General features: G+C 42.5%; 1 protein-coding gene across 1 annotated transcript in view; it reads left to right on the forward strand.

The window, feature by feature from the left end:
* Window positions 1–18943, forward strand: part of LOC139337358 (protein kinase C-binding protein NELL2a-like) — an 80495-nt gene that overhangs the window by 36678 nt on the left and 24874 nt on the right. Inside the window, exons 13-15 of the mRNA XM_070971901.1 lie at window positions 5432–5557; window positions 15726–15848; window positions 18753–18848. Of these exons, the coding sequence (XP_070828002.1) occupies window positions 5432–5557; window positions 15726–15848; window positions 18753–18848 (345 nt within the window). The remainder of the gene's footprint in view (window positions 1–5431; window positions 5558–15725; window positions 15849–18752; window positions 18849–18943) is intronic.

The following is an 18943-nucleotide window of genomic DNA, read 5'->3' on the forward strand; positions in this document are numbered from 1 at the left end:
CTGGGAATAGCCACATTAGCCTTGTAACATACTAACTCTAAGTCAACAGGCTAACCAACAAAATAAATAGTAAAACAACTTAAAACATGGCAAAATTACAGCTTCCATGTGAAGTCGCATCACAGACTGGCGGTCGATCTATCCTTGAGCTGGTTTTCCAGTCATTGTCAGTATTTTTCCATCAAATTTCCATCAGAAATAAGGTTTATCCACTGGGTCTTGACATCCTCAGATGGTGTGAATTTTGAAGACCTTTGTGTTGACAACAGAGCAGTTCCTCTGCTCAGCTCTTAGCTTTGTACCTGCCTTCAAAGCAGTCTGAAGTAAAATGGTGAGCACACACAAGACTTTTCCAGTCCATTTCCATCAAAAAGAAAGTTTAATCCACTGCGTCTGTCCTCAGATGGTGGGAGGAGATGAAGAGTGTGTCTCTTGCAGCCAATGACAGAGAAACTGGTCATCGAGGTGGAGGATGGTCACTGAGCTGGAGGTGGTGCTGTGTTACATAGTGATTCATAGCAGTAGAATAGTAACAGAAGAAAAGGTCGGACTACTGATGAGGCATTACGGCCGGCCGAAATATCTGGATAGATGGAGTGAACCGCACTCCAGTCATACTGTTGAGCAAGGTTATGGTGAAGTGCTTGATTTTAAGTCATTTGGATTATTAAAAATGCCAGCGTGATTTTGAATGCACCTAAAGGCAGAGTTCTGATTTCAGCTCTCTAAATACCAAAGCAGCTTGCTATAATTTTTATCCTAATAATGCAAATTTACCAGCCCTCGTAAGGTATGACTGTGATTGATTCAGTGGTTACGCAGGAATGCACAAAGGTGAAAAAGAAAAGGAGAAACGTTTTCTATCCATCCATCGTGGCGTGGAAGAAGATTGACCCCGAGCACTCTTCAGCGATAAAAGCCGCTGCTGACTCTTGGCCAGCCTTCTTTGCTTGGCGCATCACGTGTGTCCATGTGACAGGCCAATCAAGAAAATGGAGTGCGCTAATGGAGATGGAGATGGTCGCTCTCCCCCACGTGCTTGTGCAGTGCCCCTCATCGTCTCACCTCCTAACATATTGTTTTAGCAAACGTAACTGCTGTCACCGAGGGCAGGATGGATGGTGTCTTACAGTTAATAGGCTCTAAATCAAAGCCGCACCATGGATGGCCAATCAGAATGCGGGAAAGCTGTCACCTAAGACCTCCGCTCAAGGTTACCGTTGTGATTGTGGACAGGGCGAATTTGTTCTCTTACTTTCTGTCTCTTCGGTGACAGTTAATAGCTTTCGCTGCTTTCTCTCCACTTCTGTTCCTCTGCCATCTAAATCTCTGTCTTCTGCTATCACAATTGTTCCCCCACACACACACTCACACACTTTTCAACACTTTTACTTCACACTGGCTCTTTCTCATGCTTCATCTTTCTATGTTTAATCCACTGCTTTGCCCGCCCTTTTCTCTCCACCTCCTGATGTCCTCTGTCTGTACCTCGCTCACTTCACTATCTCAGTCATTCACTCTCTCCCTGGCTGTCTCATCTCCCCTCTTTTTGTCTAGCTCGACAGTATAGCTTGTCTTTGTCTTTAATTTGGTTCTTCTCCTTACCTGTCCTGCTGTCTGCCCTTCCTCTGCTTCCCATTTTCTCCCCACACTCTCTACATCTCTGTTTCTCCCTCTCTCACAAAGCCAGTCACAGGGTTTAATTAGCCTCCATTCATTTAGTGAAGGACACATGTACTTTCATAGCTGATCGACGATTGTCTGTCTGCTTCATTTATCCGCGAAGCTTTTGAATAGCTGGAGGCAGCAAGTATTGATGAAACTGTGAAAGGAAGAAGACCACGGAAATGTGAATGCCACAGTTGTAGGCAGGTGCTGAGCTCTTAGTTTGCGGGTTGGTGGGCGGCGCTCTACCCAAGGACATGCAAGCTGAGTGAATGCCAATGCAAATCTATTGAAATTCAATTTGAAGTGCTCTTCGTGAAAGCACCTGGCACAAAACGTATCCAGGGGTGAACGTCCTCTTGTGCTCTAACAGACACTGAATACAGTGAATGAATAATAAATTGGTAATGTCAAGGACTACGGAGCTCGTCTCTCAACAAGGGCCTACGTTTGACCTGTACTATCAACAGGAACACGGCCCTGGAGCATATTACACAGCCGGGTCTGTTCGGTTCAACTCGTATTTGCATCGAATTGCATTTGGTTGCATCACATTATCAAGATTATTTTGTTTACCCTGGCAGTGTTGTGCATCTTCTGTCTGATGGTTTGGCATGCAGTTTAGAGCCCAGGAATAGCTGTTGCCTTAGCAACAGCTAATATGGATCTAAATATGGAAACATGAGAATGAGAAGGAAATACAAAGGACAATCTAATAAATCATATTCTTAAAGCTGCACTAACTGAGGTTTAATTACTGGGGTGCCAAAACTCTTTAAAACAAATCTGCAGAAGCAGAAACAGCCCTGACGCTACATTGGCTTGTTGAGGTGGTATGCTAACGTGTCAATTTTCCGCTAACCTATCGAGCAGAGACAGAACGACATGAGCATGAGCCTGTTCCAGACCTATCTCCCCTCGACCACGAACGCCACCTGTTGCTTATTAGCTATGATAGCGTTGTGCAGCTCGGTCCGAGCCACTTTCATTTTTTTCCCATCTATGGAGCCAGCGCTGTGTACGAAAAAAAGTTTAGTGGATCGTGAGGAGATATTGGCTAAATTTCAGATTCAACGAAAATCAACCATCTTTCTCCAGAATGACTTACCGCACCTTTAACTGCTCTTAGCAAACACAGCTGCAGCTTCCATACTGTTGAGGCAGATATGCCGCTCTCGACTGATTGATTAGGGCTCAACAAGAAATCAGCTAACACAAGTTCAGACTGAATGAAACGAAACAACAATTCAGTCTAATTATCAGGCTACACAATCATCCCATTGGGGTCATATTTCCTGTGACCTGCGGTGCCCATTCAGTTTTGTTTTAGCTCTTTTGTAGTTCACTAATTCCAGAAGAGTCTAGTGTTCAGCTTTCTGTGCCCAACTTTCTTCAGCGGTGACTCATTTCCTTCCTCTTTCTGTTGTTGCATGCTAGGCAGGTAGGGTGCACACTGTCGGGACCGACCTAAGATTTTATGAATGGCAGAGCAGTGAGACTTAGACCTTATAGTCTAAGTTAAGCTAAAAGAGGATAAAAGCTGCATAGAGCTGCAGAGCTATTAGCTAATTCCTAGTGGTTGTTAGTAACTGCCCTCTCACATTAAACAGTCAGTGTCCTGTGTGGCTCTGTTCAGGTGGCCTGGCTGATAAGAGCTGCGCTCAGTGAGTTGGGTGGAGCTATGCAGGGCATTAGCACTGCTTACCAATTCTAATGATGAAGATACTTTATTGATCACATGCAGGGAAAGCAAAGTGAGAAAAAGCTGGAAACATATGCTGTCCCAGTTCAGCTGCAACAGGAGAGTGATGGAGGTGCATGGTCTGTGCTCGGCCACACAGTCTGACAATTTGGAAACACCTGTGTGGGTTTACCATGGGTGTGTATGGGGTTTGATATGAGACACTGTGTATGGGCACTTTAGAAATTCAGTATCCACAGTTAGAGCACCATTAAAGGGCTTCAGCTCCCATGGGATACCCACACAGGTGTTTTCACTTATATTGCCTTACCTTGTGTATCCATCACTGTCCTGTGCACCTGATAAAATGAGACAATATGCGTCTTTTTTTATGTTTTTTTGGCCAAGATTTTAGAGGCCTTTATGCCTATATGAAGGCTTTATGACCTCTGTCAGGCCTGTGTGGACACTGTATGTGTAGACTGTGTTTGATTGACACCTGCTTCACTCCCCTGTTACACCTTTTCTGAAGATGTGACCATATACACCATTATTATTGTTACTTACACAGCTTACACTCCGCCCAGCTGAACAGAGGTTTAATCAGCCAGACTAATTGGAAACACCTGTGTTTGATTGCAGAGCCTTTTGAATTAACTTCTCTAGTGGCATAACTCTCGCTCTGCAGTGTTTATTTACAGCATGTAAGTATTAAAGTATGCTCAAGCACACCGATGAACTGAATCACCAGTAGTGGTCTGGAGAAAGCAGCTAAGCCACTATGCGGAGGGCTTTACTTTGAATAGATTGAAAATCGAGTGGTGCAGCCCTAAGTGCTTCAGCGCCCACCTCTCAAGGACCCTCTGCATTTCGACCTCTGTCTACCTCTGATGAAGACAAATAGCCCTTTCCCACTGGCCGCGTAGAAGCCCTTAGGAGCCTTCAGTAGCAAGAATCAACTAGGGCAAGATGGTTCCCAGGATCCGGGACGGGGACACCCAAAATAGGTGGTGTAATGCTGGGGATGATTTATTTATCAGTGATTTCTAACAGTTATGGACAAAAAAAAGCATCATTGTGCTGACAAACAGCAGATTTTAGTATAATTTGGAGGACTGAGAGCTGAATTGTTTATCAGCAGAAATCAGCAGTAGTGACTACATGTTAATATCATCTTATCCCTAATTAGAAATTAATGAAAGCCAAAGTCAATTATGGCTCGCTCCAACATGTTTGATTAATTCAGGAAGCTCCTAAACATTCACACCAACTTTGCAGGACAAGACGACAAGACGGCTCAGTCAGCTAATTTCTTTGTATAATCAGAAGGTGAGCTGATACGTATACATGCACCAACAAATATGGTAAATAAGGTTAATGCTTGTGACTACACATCAGAATATTGTATTCATTATGGTAATTAAAGGTCATTTCTGGGTATACAATTAACTTAGGCCGCTTTCTTTTCCTCCTTTTTGCCTGTATCATCCTTCCAGACATTTCTGTACCATCGGACAAAGTAAAAATGAGTGAAATCAAAGTCAGATTTGGCTGTTTCTCATCCTTTTCCGTAGACTAGGAAGCATTATACAAGAAATGATGTACTTTTCACTAATTTTGCCTGAAACTGTTGTGGACAGTAGTGTCATTAAAAATCTAATTCAGAAACACTTTACATATTAATTTTTTTCACAATTCGTCTCTGGAGCAAACGCTGATGAAGCTGCTGAATGCCAATTAGAGAAAGAGGCTTGAAAAATAAAGAGCAAAATCAAAATTGATCTCGGGGCTTGAACTTGAGGTCTGAGGCTCGAGCTCTCAATGCAGAATAGTGTTTCAAAATATTGTTTGATCTGCGCCACAGGAGGATGTCTCTCATCTACCATTGCATATTGAGCTGATTTGTATCTGGACACCTGTTAATATCCATGATATAATGAATAATTTACTGACCTTTTAACGGGAAGGATTACATCAGAAAATGCTGATAATAAAAATGTGCATTCACAGATTCACTTGACAGAAATCTACATGTAACCCAGCTTTGTTCTCCCCCGTCTCTCCTCTCTCCCGACTTCTCTTCAGATATCGATGAGTGCGCTGAAGGGAAGCACTACTGCAGGGAGAACACCATGTGCGTTAACACCCCTGGCTCCTTCATGTGCATCTGCCATACGGGCTACATCAGGATCGATGACTACTCCTGCACAGGTGAGTTCCTCCGCTGGCCTTTTGACAGGCTGGTATCAAGTGGAGAGGGCTTTTATTCTGGCTTTGTGAGCTTCAGCTTCCGCAGCAACCATTTTGTGTGGAGGTTGGTGGCAGGCTTGAAGCAGCACAAATAAGGAGGATGTTTTGTTGGTGTATGGGTGTGCAGACGAGGATTCAAGAGGAGGCTGGGAGAAGCATTTCATACAGTATGTCTACAGAAGGTTATTGCCAGTTAGAAGTGATTTAATTTGCATCTTTAGTCATACACTGAAGGATGGTGTTTGATTTCATCACGATGAATCGTGCAGCCAAGAGAGGCACCGACTTCCAGAGACAGAGGGAGGAAGAGGCAGCCAGACATTCAGATGTAAGCATAGTGAGTTATCAGTGTCAGGGTGCAGCGTGAGACAGATTCAAGAAGCTTTGTCATATAAAATTATGTTATAACAGGGAGACACAGTTATCATACAACACCTGTAAAACACACTGTAAACCTCAGTCATGTGCTACACCTCCTCTCCATTTTTTCTGTTAGTCATATTCCAGACGGCGCCTGGTTTGACACACCGGTCTGTGAATCTGTCACCCTGCAATTATGCACGGTCTGTTCATTTAATATGCGTAGGGATTAATGTCTCAGCTTGATTTGCTCTTATTGGTTTTGCTATGATTACTAGCACCACATTAAAATAAAACACACACGCACACACAGAAATCAATACCAGCCTCACTGCTTTATGATTCAGCACAAGCTGGCCGCAGTGAAAAGATTGAACTCTGGGAGAAAGTGTCGAATCAATTTTGGATTGCGTTTGCTTTGTGTGCATTACAAAGCACGTCTGTCTCCCTGCTTTGTTAAAACTTTAGATTTGCCCAAAACTCCTAATGATTACACATAGTTAGTCTATAACAAAGCATTAATACGATTCTCTGTTGTACTGTGAGACAAGCCTGTTGCTTGTAATCTGAAATATGTGCCGTGAGCTTTCTAAAAAAATGTTTATGTGAAGACATTTATCCTTTGAAAACTTTGAAAAACAAAATACCGTCAGGCCTATTTGCAAATGTCAAAATGTCTGTGGCCTCGTCCGCGTGTGTGTGTGCTCAGTCTTCGTCTGGTGTGTGAATGTACTCTGTGCGCGTGTGTGTGTGTGATAAGGAGGAAGAAAGTCACTGAGAACCTGAGAAACAGAGAGACTGTGAGACTGTGAGTGGAGGCGGCAGACCCATTTGTTCCTGATCAAAGTTGAAATCAAAGTCAATTTCAAAAGCAAACCAAATCAATCTGAAAAGATTGCATGGACGGTTCGCAGTCTTTGTTCTCTGTCTGTGTTGTGGGTGATTGCGGTAGCCGGTCTTGTTCATAAAAGCTTCTTCCACCATAGTTTGTCTTCAGGTTATAGTAGATAAGAGACATTGTAATATGCATGAGAGAAAGGATCCGTGTTACATCATGCGGACCAATAAGACTGGATGCAAACAGAAAAAGGAAAAAAATCTAATTGTAACTGATTAAAAATGGCTGCCATGTTTGAAAAACAATAAGAGCAACATTTAACTGCTGGGCGACGTAAACGCTGAAAAGACACATTTTTTAGACAATGAGTAAATTAGTAACTTCAATATATTGTCAGTAGTAAAGGAGTGTCTAAACAATCATATGGCAGTGCTTTAGGAACAGACAGCCTACTTCCCAAAAATAGACACAGCAGTTGGTTGCCTTAGCTGAACACACCACATGCTATTGTTTTGGTATCGTAAGAGTCAGACAGTCACAGCAACCTCAGACTTAAAGACCTGTTGTTGGTGAAGTCAATGAAATTAATTTGAGGATATTGTTCCTATAGAAACATAGATGGCGATAGTGGAGAGTTGACGGGAAGGTCTCAGGGCGGTTTGGAGCTTTGAATATTGTGGTTCAGAGTCGTAACCCCTAAACCACAGGAGGGCCTTAATTATGCATATTATTCCCTCAGCTGGAAATCATAAAGTTTTTGGTAATTTTCCAGCCTCTGAATCTGGTACCAGGAAATTTAAGCTTGAGGGAATCAAATTCTACAAAGTTCTGGCAAAGTCAACAGGTGTGTTGGACGAAAAACTATGAAAGAACCGAGAAATCCTGCACTTTATTCACTTCATCAGATAAAATTCAAGTCTTTATGAATTTTTCAACCTGCACTCGTTAGACCTCAGGCAGTCAGTTGGGATTCAGGATTTCTTTTTTCTTTTCCTTTTTTTTTTTTTTTTTGGCATTTTCTACCTGCACTGAACAGGAAACAAAGGGAGAGAGAGGATGGCCGCATGCGGCAAAGGCGGCCTGTGGATGTTGCAGTTATGTGGTATGCGCCTTAATCATTTAGCTATCAGGACTCCCCAGATTAAGGAAATCTTTACGTCCAACAGAAATATTGATCTGATTTCTGTATATATTGATATCAGCTAATATGACTGATTTCTTTTATGTCATCCAGATCCAGTTTTCCAAATCCAACCCAAAAATTGTGAAAAAAAAAAAATGTTTGCACAGGAGCTTAATCAGAACAAAGCTTAAAGCAGGCGGAAACATACGTGAAAGATCAGATGTCAGGATTTACTCGACAAAATCTGCTATGCTGGAGATGTATTTTAATGCCTGGAGAAATGAATGCGACAGAGGCGCAGAAGGACTTTTTAAGACGTGTTGTAAAGTCACCCGTAGAAAAGTGTCTATTCAAAGTTATCGCTTTGTTAGAAACGCAGGACCACACATGGAGTGAAATCCATAAGACAAATCTGAGTGCGTAATCCTTCCATAATATAACATCTCTGCCCTTCGTCTGGAATAACACAATGTCAGCCCTCAGTGATGAGTGGCAGATCTGCCTCATTCCTCGGCAGTTGTTTGCAACTTGTGAAACACGATGCTAAGTAGCTCCCTGTGCGCATCATCTCGGCAGAGGAGGCAACATGCTGCATTTTCTCAGTGTCAGTAATTAAAAAAGCAATTTGCACCAATGCAAACTAACTCAGCAGCAGCAGAGTGAAGGGGCTGGCTGCCGCCTGCGCTGATGTACGCTGGAGGATTTAGGCCCGCAGCCTTCCTGCCGTGCCATTGGAGTTTGAATTAAAGCCATAAGACTCTGCAACACAAGGAGCACCCGGTGAAAACTCCCATTTCCTGCTCCATCTGGGCCCCCTGTAGAGTTTCCCTCTTCCCCTGTCAATGGAAATCAGGAAATAATAGAGCAAAGTTAAGGATTTGTGACTTTGTGTCTTTTCATGAACAGGCTTCTGCAAGGCATAAACAACTTAGAAATGAGATTGAGGAACGTTTTTTTTAGTTTCTTAACAAATGCACATTCATCTCTCTTCTTGTGCTCCCGTGACTTATTTAGACAAAGAAACGTCCTTGCTTGCTCAGTCTTTTTCATATTATCTTTAGACAGCCGCTGTACCTTATGTGATTTCCCTCGCCATGTTTTCTCTAATCTTCTGAGCTGCGGGCAAGTTTTATTGTTTTACTCATTTGTCTTTCTTCCACTGTGTGCTCATTCCCCAGATTCACGGTGAAGATTAATACCCCCAAACCCAGTGGATTAAATTGTGTCACTATATTTTATGTAGTTTCCTATTAAAATGCCTTCAAGTCGCTGTAGTGGAATACACAGCTATGCGTCGCCATATAAAAGTCAATTTGTGTGATTAAACCAAGGCTTATACAGAGGCTTGATGTAATGACTTTTTCCCTGCTTCAGTCAAATTACCGTCGTAATCTCCCCACTGAGTTATTGGACTATCAGCCCCCACACATCCACCATCAGAGAGAGCATGATACTGAGCACAATCACAAGTACAGGCACATCTCACCTCCAATATTACAAAGATGAATTGGCACACAATTAGGTGGCAATGGTAACATTCAGGGTCCTTAAATGAGGAAATTAATGAATGCTGGAAAACACAACAGGGTGCTTTAGCTTCTGTGTGTTGATATGTTGAGTTTAGTGTCGCACCTCTGCTCCTGGTGGCAGTAATTGACAGTAAAAGTAGGACGGTGCTAAGATAGGAGCTGCAAGAATCTACTGCGTATTAATATCAATTGAACATCTGCTTCTATTTCAGAAGAGTCCAAAGGGAGTGTTGATTCCTCTAAGTTGCCCACAGAAGAAATATTACAGCTGTGGGAGGAAACATTAAACTGCCCCCCCTTTCAGTACCTATTGACATTGTATATTCGTGTGATATACGAGCATCTTTATCATCCTCAATGGCTTTCACCGTTTAATGAATTGCAAACTCAGCAGAAGCAATGTCCCGGTATTGATAGCCATATTTCCACATGCATTACAGCGTCGTATGTGAACCAGTCTGGCTAGTAAAGAGGATTAAGTTGACTTTAGTTCATTTCATGGCTCAGTGTTTATGTGCAGAATAGTGGATTAAAGGACTGATCCGCAGATTTAAGCCTGGATGAAACAGCATGGCTCCCTGGCTGTATTTCTCCTCAGCTTGTCAGGGGGTCAGTGAGCTCAGACAGAAATCTGTATTTTACATCAAGACCACCTGCAGCGAGGGAGGTCACAGGTTCAGATCCCAGCTGGTGTTAGACTGAAACATGTGGGTTTCTTGTACTTGTTTAAATGAAATATGTAGAACCAAATGTCCTGACACAGCCCAGGCTCCGCATCCAGTGAAGCCTTCAGCTGAAAACTTTCTTTTGCCCCTTTCTTTGACTACCACTTTATCCTTGATCTTGAAGGTCAAGATTCCTCGTCTTTCTTCCCCTCTACTCTTTTCGTCTTTTCCCCAAAGTGCCTGAGGTGCTCCTCACTCTGTGAGATTAGCAGCTAATCCATGAAAGGTAGCGGATTGGCTGTGCTCTCCCTTTGAATGTTATTAAAGAAGGCTGTCCTCAGGTGTGCGTGTGTGCTAGGTGTACATGTGCATGCATGCGCTTGTGCCGGAGGTGTGTACGCAGGGTGTGTGTCCTTGTTCTAATCCTGTGATAACCAGACCTGGGGCCCTCGAGGCAGAGGAACGGAGGGAGGGCTGGGCGGAGAAGGGGAGGAAGGGATGGACAGGGGCCAAAGGTGGAGCAGGGGGTTTGACAACAACAGAGATCAGAAAAGATGACTTTCAGCCTGACGGCTCAAAAGGTCTGGCAGCTTGGGGGAGTTGAATAAGCAGAGTTTTTGCCTCTTTCTCTGTGAAATCCAAGAAGTCTGTTTGAATCACATACGCAGCTTGACTTACAAGACTTTAATTGCTGCTGATGAGGGAAGCTAATGGTGCTATGTATGTAGCATTTTAAAGGAAATAAGCAAAGGTGATGCAGATTTTCAGTGTTTCTAAGGTCTCACAAACATGTTCTTATTTATATATATATTCATATCTGTGTTTGCTAGTCTTCATCTTCCTTAACATTGTTGGCACATTGCTGAATTTCTTGGTTCGTTACCGCCACCAGCTGTCAATCAAATATTGTGAATCCAGTGGCCGTACTGCGCATCACATCGCCTGGTGCTCTCTGCATGCATGTGCTTCCTCCTGCCTGTGCAAGATACAAACAACATGGAGATCCCCACATAAAAACAATGCTCCATAGTGCCACCAGTGGTTCAGAACTCCACCTTTAAGTGTTTTATTGAACTCATAGTATCCGCTACCTTTGAGTAATTACTCTGTTTTTTTCGGCCTAGAATTGGTCAACAATCTGCCATCACCTCCATTTCTTTCTGTCGTAGTGAGGGTTTGAACAAAGGCTCTCTTTTGTTTTGATGAAACTTTCAACGCAGCGACAATCGATATTTTTACAAACACAATCTATCAACAACAATGTGAGAGGCGTCGCTCTTAGTTATGAACCAGCGGAGAAGTATTACCTGAATCTGCAGCTTCCCTCGGCTTTACAGAGCTGTGCAGTGAGTTCCAGCTCATTGTTTAGCTGTCTGGCCCTAAGATTTACTGTTTACTGGTTCCCTTTCATAGCGTCATCTTCAGACACAGCAGGCAGCTCTTCTCCACAAAAAAACCCTGAAAACCAACTGTAAATTACATGCCTGGCATCTAACAGACAGAGACGACTCGCTGGTGGAGAATTTAGCAGTTAAACAGGCCTTCAAAGGAATGATAATGTCGCTCTGTAACTGCTGGATGTGACAATAAGCAACTGTTTGCTAACAACCAAAAAGAAACCTGTTATTGTAGGTTGAAATAAGTTGAATGATGTTTTCCACTCTCGCCCAGGTGTTTGTGCTGGAAGAGCAATGCCATTCCTCCTGTTTGTCCAGTAAATCTATGCAAAAATTTCCCATGAAATCCAACTTTTAGCCCATAAAGCAAGTCCAATATAATCATTTGTTAGTGTTAAAACGTTATAAAATGCACCTTTTATGCCTCAAGGAAATGCATCTACAGTACAGAGTGCATTAAAAGTATAATGAGTCCATTTAAACTGGCTTTAAGCAAACAGAAGACAACATTTGTCCAAACACATGGTGTACTGCAGCGAGCTCTTTTGTGGTTTTGTTCTGTCATCCTTGTTGTCATCCTCGCAGACAAATACAGTTTTTCCCTGACACACATCTCGGCCGATCATCTTGCTTTCAGGCCTGTAATTGCGAAGTTAAAGTGGGGGCTACAGTGTTTTGAGGAGAGCAGCCTGAGGTCAGACCTCACTGAGGCTGGTGTTGTTTTGGCAGAAGGTGGAGGGAGTGGAGCAGGAGGAGAAACAGGCCAGCTTGAGAGAGATCCCTGGTGACAGGCTGTACATAATTGATTGTTTATCTGTCTGCAGCCTGAGCAGCAGCAGTCAGCGAGGAAATACCTCTCTCTCTCTCTCTCTCTCTCTCTCTCTCTCTCTCTCTCTCTCTCTCTCTCTCTCCCTCCCTCCCTCTCTCTCTCTCTCTCTCTCTCTCACACACACTTTAGTGATTTACCGATTAAATTTAGAGTCGCTTACACTCAGTGCAGCAGTGTAAATTCCTAAATAACTAAAAAAGTAACCAATACTGAACTCAAGGGTCATGATGATAATACACACCCTGCACGCACACACACACACACACACAAAGCACCTGGTGGGTCTGCTGGCCCTGTCTGTTCAGACTGACGACTGGCTGTTTGCTGCTCTGGCAGATGTGACCTTGGGAAAAAAAACAAAAAAAACAAAACACCTTTCTTCTCTCCTGTGCTCCTATTACTGTTTTTATATGCCTATGAGCAGACTTTAATTCTGTCCAACAGCAGGGGTGTGTGTGTGTGTGTGTGTGTGTGTGTGTGTGTGTGTGTGTGTGTGTGTGTGTGTGTGTGTGTGTGTGTGATGCAGCAGAGCAGCCGGGCCTCCTAAGTGTCCTTCAATCCATCTCACACACACAAGCACACATACATCATACCCTCGATGGAGGAGCTCATCACAATGTCACTTTCAATTTGGGTGAGCCCACGGTCTGTTCAGGAGATATAATGGATTGGATGATGGCAGGGAAATGGATGATGCGGCTCAGGACTCCTGCAACAAGCATTCACGTTCCTGATCCTCTCACTCTTCAGGTGCCATCTTTCACTCCTCACACCTCACTGTCTTTCACAATTGCGCTCTTTCAAAAAGCCCCAAGTTGTGGGAAAATGCTCATGAGTAGGTGCTACGCACTCGAAGCTCATGAGATCTGCTTAACGTCTGAATGAAATGTGCGAGTAAACAGCTGAGAGGAATGCGTTTATTTCCATCTGCTGTCAGGCGCAGTCTGGCCCACAAGTGCACGAGAATAACTACAAACTGTTGCCCCCAGATTAGCACTGAAGTCTTTGTGTTTGTGTTTCCAAGAGTCTTAACCTTTTCTAAGAGATTTAGTTGACTCCTTGTCCTCTCAGCAGCCTTTGAAAGTTCTCTCTGCACTATAAACACATGATAATACGAAGTGGAAAAAAGTTGTCTGGCTAAATTACTAAATGTTCTACAAACACTGAAGTTAGAGAGCGCCCGGCAAAAAGACAGATTGTTTTTGCATCGTGTGGGTCAAGACGGGATGCAGGGTTGTTAATAAGGAAAAGAAGATTACAGAAGGTCAAAACAAGTCCATAAAGTTTTCTGTGCTTCAGCTGATGTAGTGCTGGGTAAGCAAGTGCTTATCAGAAAGCAATATTTATGTGAATCTCCAAAAGACGATAGACGAGCATTCTCCTTTTGTGTGTCTCAGAGGGATAAAGATCTGCCTTTGTGTTCAGGGGCGGATGAAGGGCGTGCATTAAAATGCATGTTCCTGCAACAGGGGAGAGGGCTTAAATGATCTACATTTCTTGAACTGTTTAGTTTAAGTCTTACGCCAGCATCAGATGAGATTTTCAATTGATTTTGCAGTTAGAGTACCGTGGCTGCGGCGAGGATTAACAATGCAAACATCTCACCGTGTAAACAAAGATGGAGGCCACAGAGGAGAAGGCCAGAAAGGTTCAGGGAGTCAGCGCAGTGGTGCTGCTAACTGGGGAGTTATTCAATAAGAGTTAGCCAAGGTATCTGGTGTTATACAGGCTGTAAACCGCTTATATCATGCGCCTTTATGATGGCTCAACATGTTATTTCAAATTAGTAGAGTGTTCGGATGGAGCAGCCTCCGCAGACATCAAATCCCATTTACCTGAGCTCACAGCTTCTTGATAATAAAATCTGGAGCAGAAACGCGGGTGTGATCTGCTCGTAAAAGGAAGAAAACTTCACCCCCTGCAGCTTCAGATCGTCTCATTTACAAAATTTAATTTCTAAAGGGGACTGTTTATTCCGTTCCCCTCAGTAAAAGGTATGATGACTCTTTTTCTTATAAAGGTAACACAAGATGTGTGCTGCATTATGAGAGAGCACCGCTCTATCCACCATTAGTAACCTGTAGCGCTAATGGTATTATTTGGGTTGCATTATCCAACCAGTCTGAGGTTATTATAGTAACAAAATAAAGACATGAAACGGTTTTGGTTCGGTTTTTGTGTTGCTCTGTGGAGACACATGAACATGTATTTCGTGTTTGGAAAACACTACTCGATTACATTAAAATTCCACATTCTGTATTATAATCCTTTGATGCGCCTGCAGGGGCCCACAGTCGATTGTATCTGACTTTATTGTGCTATTAACATGTTTTAAATTATTTTCCAGCAGAAATATAATATTTTAATTGTCTTTCTTCAGTAATTCATGTTTCACTCAATATTGATTTTGGCGAGTTTTCCTCCTGTTTCTGTCAGACTACAGCTTCTCCTTCATTCACACTGACCCTGTGGTGTTTTTCATGTGGTATCATTACGCTGTTTGCACATTATTCTCCGGGCCTTTATTACATCTTATTTTGCCAACTCAGTCTCCTCACCATGCAGAGGGGAAGAGATTTGTTCGCCATTTGGACACAGTATGTTGTCACGGGCTGTAGCCATTAGTCAAGCTTGTCAGTGGGATATTCATAACAAACCATATCACTAACTCCACAGCAGCCGCCACAAGAGCTCGCTAGTCCCGGTTCTAAGGGGACATTTCGTTAATGCTTGTGTGAAACTTACAGAAAACATTTCTCTCGGTACTTAACGGCCAACTGTGTCAATTTATAACACGCAGACTGACAGCCAGTGGTTCACAAATGCGAAATCCAACACAAGGCAGCACCTCATTAATGTGCATGTACAGAACATATGTGCAAATGAAGTCAGTTTATTTTCAGTCGTTATAAAACTCAGATTCATCATTGAGTCCCGCATATTGTGCCAGGAAAGAACAACAAATTAGAGCAAAGCATCTGAAACAATTTCATCTGACAGATCATGATGGGAGGTAGAGAAATGGCTTGTCCTCCAGCCGGCGGTTTGTCACTGATGTCTTATTAGTAGACTCACAGCTGTCTAACTATCAAGTCATTTAATCCAACACTGAGTCTCAAATCTCATACTCTTAATGGAAAGTAAAACAAATTACCAGCTGGATGCCATCAGTCCTCATATCGACAAGGAAAATAAACGTTCGCTTTTCTTTAATCAAGTGTTATTTTCTTGGACATTGCGGTGATTTGCAGATGTGGAGATGACATTGTCTGCATTGTCGCCGCTGCTTTTTTCCCCCACTTGATTAAAATAAAAGATGTATAAAACAAGTATATTTGAGACCAAAGAGCTTGTTTGAAGTGACTTCTGTTGTGTTTTTTGTCTCCAGAGCACGACGAGTGCCTCAGCGGGCTCCACAACTGTGATGAGAATGCCCTTTGCTTTAACATGGTTGGGGGCCACAGCTGCTCCTGTAAGCCGGGCTACACCGGCAATGGGACAGTCTGCAAAGGTAAGCACCACCATGTTACTAATGTATTGTGTGTGCTAGTGCCAGTTTAAGACTGTGCTGTTGCAGTGGTGAGACATGTGTCAGACATGAACTAGCTTCTTATGTTACATCACAAAACAAAGAACAAGAATCCATCCATCCATCCATTTTCTATACCCGACTATCCCTTTCCGGGGGGGACGTATATCTCCACCACTGAGGCCAATTCGATACGTATCTCGATACGCAGCCACCGATACATTAACGATACACTGAACCCTCTGTGATGCGATGCGATTCGCTTCTGTTCACAATACGATGCAATTCAAAAATGATTTGATAACGATATGACTTGCTTACAAAGAGATTCGGTTTGATATGATGTGATCCAGTTCGATACAGTTAGTTGTGGTATGAAAGTGTGCCCATATCAGATTTCTTACAGCACAACTCTGCTTTACTCTCTGTATCAATTTGAGAGATGCATGTAATATTTGGTTTGTTTTTACTGAGCAAACCAATAAATCCTATTTTAAAAAAAAGACATAATTCAGTATGTATCGACAGAGCATTAAATTTTATTTATAATAAGTAATCCTTACTCCGAATTATGTTCTCTGTCTCTACAATTTTAGAAAAAGTATAAATCTTCACAGTTTAACAGTTTCAGAAAGCGCAGTATTAACAATGTGCTGCAGATTGCCTGCGTTTTGTCCAGTTTACCATCTCGCTTGAACAACCCAAAATATTACCACACGTTTGATTTGTGTGTCTTTTTCGGTGCGCTGAATATCTCCTCGCTGCTAACGTCGTTCTCGTTTCCCTCCATCGCTTGCATCAGTGAAGGAGGAGCAACGGTGCATTCAGGTTGCCTCGGAAAACACGACAGGGCAGGTAATAGTACTAGAATATGAAATAATCGATTTAACCATGGAATTTACCGATACAGACAGGCTAGAAGAGATGCACCGTAAATTCACCCGTAAATTATATCCGATGTACCTTGAATCTAATGGTGCAGTCACATCGCAGACGTTTTGGATCTCCGATATAATCGGTGAATCTCGTTGTCCCTAATACACAGACAAACAACCATTCACGCTCACACTCACACCTAAGGACAATATTAGAGTCACCAATTAACCTAATGAGCATGTTTTTGGTCTGTGGGAGGAAAACGGGGAGAACCCACGCATGCACGGGAAGAACATGCAAACTTCCCACAGAAAGGCCCCCGCCCGACCCGGGGATCGAACCAGCAACCATCTTGCTGTGAGGCACGCGCACTACCTGCTGCTCCACCGTGCCACCCAGAACCAGAATCATTCATCAGAAATAAAGGACAGTTTAGCTGAAATGTGTAGTCCTGAAATGATTATGTACTGAGCTAAAAGAGCTTCATCTTCAGTTTTTCAATGATCGATATTTAGAGAACAGGGCGTTTTTGGTGTCAATGAACATTGATTGAACACTTATCTGTCATTTGCTGGAATGCAGAAAAATGTCCATTGTCTCTATTTTTTTTGTTAATCGGTCTCCTGAGCACAGGCATTGGCTGAATATCTCAAAATGCCGGCTGATTAATTGGCCACCGATTCATCACTAGTACACACAGATAGATGGAGTTTATTTTTATCAGACAGCATCTTCATGATTTCAGTCAAACATCAACAGGATACCTTCCCTTTTACGTAAGGAACGATTGAGTGTCATGAATGTCATCATTACACTGATATGCCCTTTGAAAGAAGATTAATCAATCATAAACAAAATAAAGATTTCATCTCACTAATTAAGGGATGTCAATGAAAAATCTCCCAATTAAAGATCATTCTCATGAGACATTTTTCAGGCACATTCACGTGTCTGGTCCAAACTGATGTTTGGAGGTTCCTAACCTCATATTACCACCATGTAAGCTGTATTGTAGGCATACTCTCTTGGGCACCTGCTGCAAAGCCTTGACTCAGGTTTAATGTGTGCTTCTCTCTGTTTGCTGCTTTATTTGTAATCTATGTTCTTACTAGAAAGCTTACTCGACCTTACCTGGTTAATCAGCCCCTTGATTAGAGATCCATTTAAAGGGGAACCTGCACTGATTTCACACATCAGTTTGCTTGTCACGGGGAGGTCTGCACATCCTCTGAAAATAGTTCCATATTGTCCTCTGTGGCTCTGGTGGAGCTTTATGAAGTGTGATAAAAAATAACCCTGTCTTGAACTTATCATAGTTCAGTCTGAAAAATGTTTGGAAATAGTGAGAAATGCTCATCATAATTGCTTGTTTTCCCAAATCCACAGGCTCAATCTTAAAGTGTTTCCATTTTCAATTGAATGATACAAAGAAAAGAAGCAAATGCAAAACAAAAATAGACTTAAACAAGTAATCAATCATCAAAATAGGTGCCAATTATTTTTTTTTGTCCATCAACGAATCAATCAATTGACTAAACATTTCAGTTCTAAAAATAACCCCAATGATGTCATTGTGAAGTCATGAGGCTTCGGCTTGAGTGGGTCAAAATAAAGTGCAATCCTGAATTGTTGGAGTGCCCCTTTAACACAGTTTGGAGCTCTGTGTGTGACAATTGAACAGGCCTTCGTTTTAATTCTTTATTCATGGGATGCAGATTTGCGTGTATGTTTCATTTATTTCCATTGCTTTCTGTCAACTTCAATGACTTCTCTGTGTTTTGGGGACACATTAAGTAACAGCCTACCCATGGATAATGAACATTTTTTGAATTAACCTTGGTGGGATCCATTAATCATACGAAATAATATCATGAGAGCCTGTAATGAATCACATCACCAAATTAGCTCTTATTCTGTATGCAAATACATATGCTGCTGCTGGTCTAATTACATAGTTAATGCTCGTTAATCTTGGTGAGTAATAGCTCTTCTCTTCTGGTCTACCTCTAGCTATGTGTGACGGATTGTGCCAGAATGGAGGAACCTGCGTCTCACCTAACAACTGCGTTTGCCAGCAAGGATTTACGGGGAAGAGATGCGAGACAGGTAAGACTTTATTTTAGTTCCACTCCTACATTTCTCTCCTCAAAAAATAGCTCAAAGAAGCCTTTTGCCTGCATGTGTGAGGGGGGACCATAAAC

Source organism: Chaetodon trifascialis, chromosome 10 (genome assembly GCF_039877785.1).
Source record: "Chaetodon trifascialis isolate fChaTrf1 chromosome 10, fChaTrf1.hap1, whole genome shotgun sequence".
Lineage (NCBI taxonomy): Eukaryota > Metazoa > Chordata > Actinopteri > Chaetodontiformes > Chaetodontidae > Chaetodon > Chaetodon trifascialis.